The 7,860-nt window shown below is 29.3% G+C and overlaps 2 protein-coding genes across 5 annotated transcripts; one reads left to right on the forward strand and one right to left on the reverse strand.

The window, feature by feature from the left end:
• Window positions 1–470: 470 nt before the first annotated feature.
• LOC136781872 (putative leucine-rich repeat-containing protein DDB_G0290503) lies at window positions 471–4,188 on the forward strand. 3 transcript variants are annotated; one of them, XM_066740882.1, is made up of 10 exons: window positions 471–1,066; window positions 1,138–1,437; window positions 1,498–2,223; window positions 2,295–2,517; window positions 2,603–2,799; window positions 2,885–3,121; window positions 3,197–3,378; window positions 3,445–3,577; window positions 3,645–3,820; window positions 3,894–4,188. In XM_066740882.1, the coding sequence occupies exons 1-10, from the start codon at window positions 968–970 to the stop codon at window positions 3,997–3,999; spliced, it is 2,379 nt and encodes a 792-aa protein (XP_066596979.1). In that variant the 5' UTR covers window positions 471–967; the 3' UTR covers window positions 4,000–4,188. The 3 variants fall into 3 exon arrangements, with proteins under 3 accessions (XP_066596979.1, XP_066596980.1, XP_066596981.1); XM_066740883.1 differs by having other exon boundaries at window positions 3,206–3,378; XM_066740884.1 differs by lacking the exon at window positions 2,603–2,799 and having other exon boundaries at window positions 2,295–2,342.
• Fbxl4 (F box and leucine-rich-repeat gene 4) lies at window positions 4,169–6,814 on the reverse strand. 2 transcript variants are annotated; one of them, XM_066740886.1, is made up of 7 exons: window positions 6,487–6,814; window positions 6,297–6,390; window positions 5,755–6,211; window positions 5,470–5,692; window positions 5,038–5,398; window positions 4,641–4,944; window positions 4,169–4,538 (listed from the first exon to the last, which is right to left on the reverse strand). In XM_066740886.1, exons 1-7 carry the CDS (start codon window positions 6,697–6,699, stop codon window positions 4,211–4,213), a joined length of 1,980 nt encoding a protein of 659 aa, XP_066596983.1. In that variant the 5' UTR covers window positions 6,700–6,814; the 3' UTR covers window positions 4,169–4,210. The 2 variants fall into 2 exon arrangements, with proteins under 2 accessions (XP_066596983.1, XP_066596982.1); XM_066740885.1 differs by having other exon boundaries at window positions 4,641–4,968.
• Between the last annotated feature and the right edge of the window lie 1,046 nt (window positions 6,815–7,860).

Genomic DNA, 7,860 nt, shown 5'->3' on the forward strand with positions numbered 1-7,860 from the left:
AAAATGCATTTGTTAACAAATTAATATAAAAACATTGAGTTTATTTTACCTCAACTCATTTGTTATAATAAAACGCATTTTTTGTATTTATTACCAAATCTAATTAATTAATGGCTACATTTGACCATTTTATCAAAATTAAAAATCAATTTAGGAAAAGCATTTTTATTTTATTTATTCACTTATACCATAAGTACATCAGCTGTCAGATAGATCAAAGCTGTCACTACTCCTTATTTCTTTATTACACTTTATTTTTCCGTATAATAAACATTTGTCTTCGTTCACGCCGTTCACGGTGACAGGCTGTGAATATAATATATATAATTTTTGATATATTACGTTCTGCATTTAAGATGGCTACTGACGTATTTCCGTTGGCAGTATACTTTGTGCAGTCTGCATTCCTTATATCAAAATTCACTTACTATAGAGCGTAGTACTATTCAAGATGGCGGACTAGGCAACCTTGCCGATTGTCCTCCTCCCCTCTATCCTTCATGGTTCTACAGCACCATCTGCATTCATCCGAGAATAAAAGTCTAGTGAAAGAAATTATGTCCGAGAACTTGGACACATTTTTCGGATCGTGTAGTACACAGGCCTTTAGGTTCAGTTTATTGATACTGCCCTATTTCCAGTAATATCGTTTTTTATTTAAAAATTCATCAAACTTCATATGTTTTTTTTTTCTAAATTGCCGCTTGCCGGTTGGCTTCTGTTTGAAATGTTTATCGTTATGTAAACAATGATTGCACTTGAAGTTTCTGCAGGTTAATTTGACAGTTTCAATCATTCATCAAACTTAAACTATTTTAGCTTCATACACTTTCGCAAGTATTTCGAAAATATTATAGTCAAATAACATAAAATATGTACTCTCAAATCGTGTATTTTGTAAATTATTGCTACATCAAACGAATTTAAAAGACTGTTGCAAGTTTTATCTAAAAAGAACCTGTAAGGAATGTCTTTTTTAGTAAGATCTCCACTCACAAATTATTTGTCAAACGATAAAAAAAATCTATTGTTTTCTGATGAAGAAAGCAATAGCTATGCTCTTAAGGTATGTACAATGGGTTAAATAAAAATAATTTTAAAAACATTTTCATGGAAACACAAACTATGAATTTGCAGTATATACCTGCAAATCAATTTGAAAATGTAATAAAGAATGTAAGAAGAAAAAAGGTAAAAGAGGAGGAAGAACATCTTTGGTCTTTGTATGTAAATGAGTTAAAAACCAGAGAAGCAAGATCAAGTAATAGAAAAAGTGTCAGTAAGTTCAAAGTTGGTAAAGTGAATGATCTTTGCTATGAACAAGATGATGATTTGGATAGTGAGCCTTTTAGGCTAGAAAAAGACATTCATATTAATCAGACCAAAAAGTTATTAAGTACAACTATTCCAAGCTTGGATAAAAATCTGAGTATAAAGGTAAATAATTTTTATAAATTTTATAGTGCTTCTAAGCTGCAAAGTTTTTTTTTATTATAGCACAAGCTTAAAGAAAGAAAGTCTATGAGATCAAAGACAGTAGAAAGAATTTGTTCTTTTAACAATATTCAGAATGCTGATAATGAAAATAATAAATGTACAATTATGAAGGAGAATGCAATTAATTGTCAAAGCCCTTTAGAGTCTACTTTAAACAATGAATCTATTTTTGTTTTGAATGATAAACCCCATCTAGAATTAAATTATAATGATAATAAGGAATCAGCATCGTATATAAAACCAGATCCTGAAATAACGTACAAGATTTCTTTGATACAGAAAAAGTTAATTGAAGTTTTGAATGAAATATTTCATCAATTGGGAAAAATACCTTTGCCAGATGGAGAGGATGACATTAAAAGACGAAAGCAGCGAGCTTTAGAATTCGCAATCAGATTTTCAAGACAATATCTGTATGATCTTAACAGAAATATTACTGAAATTCAAAGAAATTTACTTGTTTTTGTTCCTGATGCAAAAATAAAGCTAAATAAGAAGGGTTTTGCTTTTTATATGCAGGCGATTGAACATAAGCTACTGTCAACATATCAGATATTATTGAATGCATTAATTGCATATGACAAGCATATTCCTGGCTCCATTTTAAAGTGTTATCCAGAGAAATTAAAAGAAGTTTTACAAATAACAATCACTATTAAAGACATATTTAAACAATTTCAGCCTGACAATCATGCTGCTTCAGGGGATTCAAATCTTCCATCATTGGTAAGAATCTGTCTCTTTTCTTTACATAATGTAGGTTATAAATATTTTATTTTTATATAATTTCATTTTAGGGTGAAGAGATACAGAATAAGTGTAATGCCATTCTAGCAAAATTACATGTAAGTTCGAACAATGAGCTTCCTTTTAAGAATCAACACATCGCAGTTATAGAAGATTCTAATAGACCACCCTCATTTTACAATAAAGCTATTAGTAATAAGAGGAAAAACTTTGATCGACTTAGTATGTATAATATGGATACCTCAAATTTCAAACGGTTTCAAAAAAAAATAGGTAGTTTATAAATTTTAATCTCTGATATATATCACTGTAATTTTAATCCACGTCTTGTGTTAGCTATTATTAAAATTTTTATTAGAACCTTTTCGGAGGAAGGAATTTGAACGTAATATTACAGATTTAAACAAAATGTCTGTTAATCAATCTACATTGTCTGCTAATTTACCTCCACATGGTAATTTATTCAAAGAGAGTACTGAATGTGATAAGAAACTAATTATAAAAAGAGATGATATCCAGACCGTTATGGATAAAATACCACTTTATTCTGACGATGTAATGCAAACTTTTTAAAGATTGTAGTGTAAAATACCTTATAGTATTATAATGAAAAATTACGCAGTTTTTTAATTTATGACAGGAAATTAGTTTGGAAACACAGAAAAAAGATAGTGGATTATTGTCAACAAAGAGAAATAAAACTGAAAGAGCTCTTTCTTATAGATGGAAAGGCTCAGTATATCCAAAAGGTATTCAGAAAGCTGCTAATAAACAATCCTTAGTAAATCAAAATGGTCACCACTCTAAACAAACTAAAGATAATTTATCAAGTTTAGTACCTATTGTAGCTAATTTATTATCTGATGTTAATAATAAGGTAGGTCAGAAAGATTCTTTTAAATATTTAAAAGTATTAAATTTTGTCATACCATTTTTCTTATGCTTTTAAAAGCACCAACAGGCCTTTAATACTGAAACACTTCCATTGTCATCACTAGAAACTTTACATCAATATTTAGAAGAGCAAAAAAGCTTGAATAATCCAAAATCAAATGATCATTTAACTATAAAATGCAAGACACATAATAATCACAAAAAAATCAATCTTAAGCCAATACATTTAAAGTCTAAAAGGTATACGTAGTTAATATGAATTATATAATTACTAAAATTAATCAAATCTACTTTATTTTTTAACAGAAGTATAGAATCTGAAAATAAAAATATAGTGGAAAATATGCAATTAATAAATGTATCATCTGAAAGATATGGTAACAATGAGCCACTATTTTGCAGTGTTTCCTGTCAAGTAAATAACGAGAAAATCATCAAGGCCAGTACTTTATTAAGTAATTAAAAAGGTTTTATAATAAAATAATACAATTGCGTTCAAATTTTAGATAGGTAAAGCTGAAAATATTTATCTACACAAAAAAGATACGAAGACTCCTATTATAATTTCCGAAACTACAAAATTTAATTTACAAAAATATCGTGATGATTATCAATCTTCACTGAAGCTTGACCCAATGTATAATACTAATTCCCAAAATAAACCTTGGAGTGTTGTTGATTGGTAACTTAGTTCTCAAATATAGAATTACATTTTAGTGATTATAAATATTTACAAATTCTTAATTTGATTTTAGGATCTCTGATACGCTTGTAAATGAACTAATAGGTGACATAGCAAAAGAATTTGAAATGAATGATGTGATTCAGAAATTATTTCAATTAGAATTTCAAGAATTCTAGAAATATTAATATTTTATAAACGTATATATGTATATTAAATTAATAAATATAGTTTTACGATTTTTATATTTTATAAAATATAGTACAATTTTAATTTTTAAAATTGTTTATTTTTATTGCAAAATAAAGTATAGTAATAATGTAGCTAGGTGATGCAAAAAAAAATATGTTTATAAAAATTATCTTAATATTTATTAAAATGAAAGTAATTTTAAATACAGCTAGCTTGATAACTTCTTTTGATGGAGACGTATGGATATTGCTGGCTCCATTCTTGAATTTTAACATCGCTAATACCTTCGCAAAAACTTAAGTCAATCATTTTTAATTTTGAGCAGCAGAGCAGAAATCCGTAACATATATCTAGTGTTAAGGATCGAGCACCTAATAAGTCCAATTGCTGTAAATTTTCGCACAGTAGTAAAGGCTCTAAGTCTCTATCTGTCAAACCTCTTAAAGCGGCCAAATATACTTTCTCCAGGTTTCGGCAAGAAGAAAACAGGGCTCTTAGAGAGTCTCCTGGTGCTCCCATTCCACCACTGAAACAGAAACTCAATTTTTAAAGTTAAACTGATCATAGATATGATAAAAAAATTATTAAATATCTTGGAAAAGTAAGAGTTATGCATAGTACAACATACCACCATCCAAAGTCTACCTCTCGTAGTTTAGTACAGTAGGAAAGGGCTCTTACTCCATTAGATGTAAGTAAATGCCCTTTCCAAAAATCTACACTTTCTAAACTTAGACAAGAAGCTCCTAATTCAGTTGCAATTTCATCCATATTCATATTTTCATGCATTCCTGCAAGGTTTAAATGCTTGAGTTCAGTATTGTTTTTAAGTATAGAACATAATGTTGATGTTCCAATGGCTGTTCTGTAAAGTTCTAAACGTTCTAGAAACTTTAAAGTTTTAAGATGCGAGAAACCATCAGCAGTGATACCTAAGCAGTTTCGTAAACACAATTCTAAAATAAATAAATTTTTATATAATAATTAACAAATAGCTCAGAGCTTTTATTAATTTATAATAGTACCTTTTAAATTTTTACAAGTTCTACTAATTTCAAAAATGACATTGTCATTTACAAATTGGCAGCAGTTTAATCTCAAATGTGTAAGAGAGCTACCAAATGCAGAGATAAAACGAGTCACATCATCATATTTAATCATACCATAATTGCCGCACCATGATAAGTCTAATCGTTGCAAATATTGGCATCTAGGTAATAAATAATCTAATGCATTGCTATTTAAACAATGCCAGTAAGGTTTTAGATTAAGACTAGTATACAACAATGCATCCTGTGCTATGTTATTAAAATGCTTATTCACTCTACATAAACGACACAAAGACTTAATATCTAGATACTTTAAAATTTTTAAGACTGTTTCATCCTGTAAATTATTAATAGTTATACAGCGATCATAGTTGATAGGAAACATTTAGATAAAGTAAAATCTCTTACTGGTAATGTAGAAAAACTGCCACATGTGTAATTGTTAAAATTATTACAACTTGTAAGAACTTTTTGGTTATTAGATAGATGTATATCGCCTGTAAGTTTTGGAAAGTCTTCTTGTAAAAATTTTTGCAAACTATTAAATGCTTCTTCAATTGGTGGAATACAATAACAATGTAATCCAAGTTTACTAATTAATTTACCAGTAGAAATATTATTGATGAATTCACTGTAATCAAAGAATCATTAAAATGGTTAAATAATGTAATAAAAGTCTTTTAGTCAGTTTACCTTGTATACAAAGTGCAATATTTATAAAGAACATTTTTCAAAGCTGTCAAATCATTGTTTGCTTTTAAATAATCAGGAGTTAAGTTATAAATATCACTATTAGTATATTCATGGCAGCCAAGCTCTTTCAATACATTATTTACATTTTGATTGTATGTGTGGTCAAAAGGTATTATTAATTTAGTTGTTCCAATGAGTAATACAGCATCTAATTCTGTGTAATATTCTAACAAATTATGATTAAATTCAAGTCTTAAAAGTTTAGTTTTGAAATCACAGAGTTGCAAATGTGGTGAAAAAATTCTTGATTTATGGGGAACGATTTGTGGTGGCCCACTCCATAATTGAAACCATTGTTGCTTGGAATCTTGAGCCCATATTCCAATAACACTTCCAGGATTATAAGTTTCATAAATGGAAACTCTAATTGGATATACTTCTTGAAAATACTCCAAATCTTTATGGAAGAAATAATTTGTTCCATATAAATCTTGTTATTCAAGTTGTTATTATATTCTTTATGTAGTATTTACTTCACATACCTATATAATCTTGACTAATAAAATCCCCATTATTTTGTAACATATAGTCACTTAATTTAGAAGGTGCTTTGTCCCACCACTTTCCATAAGTTCTCTAAAATTTTAATAAAAATTTAAAAATTTTAATAAAAATTTTTAAAGTTTTAAATTTAATTATTCATTTATAAGAGTAGGCAACAAAGATATTAACCATAACAAATGACTGTGGAAAGTCTCCGTAATCTGGAAATTTACTTGGATTTCCAGCAATATTGTATGCAGTATAAGAAATACTGAGATTACTGCCATATTGCGAGCTAAAGTCATTCACATCCTTTACAAATTGCTCGACAAACGTAACATATTCATCCTCACTTTTTGTTCTTTCTGTGTTTACACGTACTAAGTCTATTGAATGACACATCTTTTCTAAGATTAGATACTAGGATTACTTAGTACTTACTAAGGTTATAACTTTTAAACCCAAACATAGCTTATCACATTCATGTTCAAGGTTACTTGACGCTTACTAAACGGCCGTATTCGGTTGCCAAGTGTAGTACATACTTTCGGTATGTAGTATACAGTACATACACTACATACCCAAAAGCGACATATCCTATAGCGTAGTACTATTTTGGGTACTACGCTATAGTCGCTGCTGATACTACTGGTCGGCGGAAATACGTCAGAGGGTAGAGACCAGCGTTGCCAAGTGTAGTATCAAGAGACACGGTAGTGTCTCGACGGCAAGTACACTGTTCAAAACTGAATCATGTACAGGTATAGTTTCTGCTTCCCTATACTATCTTGTAGCAAAAATGCTTCTCGCAAAATTGATTCATGTCCATCTCAACTCCTCTATACTATCTTATAGCAAAAATTTAAAGACAACAGCGTCAACAGCAGACAAAACGCGACATCGACAAATATGAAGATGACGTTTTAGACGTATAGTAAAAGTATTATCCAGAAAGCATATTATTTATGTTGGAAACGTAGGGATGTCGAAAAATGGAATGGAAAATAATGCAAATATGGTGCATATATATAATATTATTTATCAAGTATAAAAAGGAAGAGATCGGATGTAATTTTCAGCCTATAAAGAGGAAAAAGCATCAGATAAGCATCGGGAGCAGTAAATCAAAAGAAAGATTAAAGAATATTTTGCTTTGTTAAATTAATCTTTCTTCTGACTTGCTGCTCCCGATACTTATCTGATGCTTTTTCCTCTTTATAGGCTGAAAATTGCATCCGATCTCTTCCCTTTTATACTTGATAAATAATATTATATATATGCACCATATTTGCATTATTTTCCATTCCATTTTTCGACATCCCTACATTTCCAACATAAATAATATGCTTTCTGGATAATACTTTTACTACGTCCAAAACGTCATCTTCATATTTGTCGATGTCGCGTTTCGTCTGCTGTTGTCATTAAATTTTTGCTATAAGATAGTATAGAGTAGTTGAGATGGACATGAATCAATTTTGCGAGAAGCATTTTTGCTACAAGATAGTATAGGGAAGCAGAAACTATACCTGTACATGATTCAATTTTGAACAGTGTACAATG

This window comes from Prorops nasuta, unplaced genomic scaffold (assembly GCF_024137725.1).
Source record: "Prorops nasuta isolate Cenicafe-Biocafe unplaced genomic scaffold, Cenicafe_Pnas_1.2 PNAS00024, whole genome shotgun sequence".
NCBI lineage: Eukaryota > Metazoa > Arthropoda > Insecta > Hymenoptera > Bethylidae > Prorops > Prorops nasuta.

What these genes read in the sequence shown, in the direction of transcription:
- Fbxl4 (XM_066740885.1), bottom strand. Translation starts at nt 6,699, where the DNA reads ATGTGTCATTCAATAGACTTAGTACGTGTAAACACAGAAAGAACAAAA. An exon ending in TATTAGTCAAGATTATATAG is followed by an intron (nt 6,212 to 6,296) that starts GTATGTGAAGTA and finishes TCTTCCATAAAG; the next exon opens with ATTTGGAGTATTTTCAAGAA. An exon ending in GAGGTAGACTTTGGATGGTG is followed by an intron (nt 4,539 to 4,640) that starts GTATGTTGTACT and finishes TTTCTGTTTCAG; the next exon opens with TGGTGGAATGGGAGCACCAG.
- LOC136781872 (XM_066740882.1), top strand. Translation starts at nt 968, where the DNA reads ATGTCTTTTTTAGTAAGATCTCCACTCACAAATTATTTGTCAAACGAT. An exon ending in TACCACTTTATTCTGACGAT is followed by an intron (nt 2,800 to 2,884) that starts GTAATGCAAACT and finishes AATTTATGACAG; the next exon opens with GAAATTAGTTTGGAAACACA. An exon ending in ATAACGAGAAAATCATCAAG is followed by an intron (nt 3,578 to 3,644) that starts GCCAGTACTTTA and finishes TTCAAATTTTAG; the next exon opens with ATAGGTAAAGCTGAAAATAT.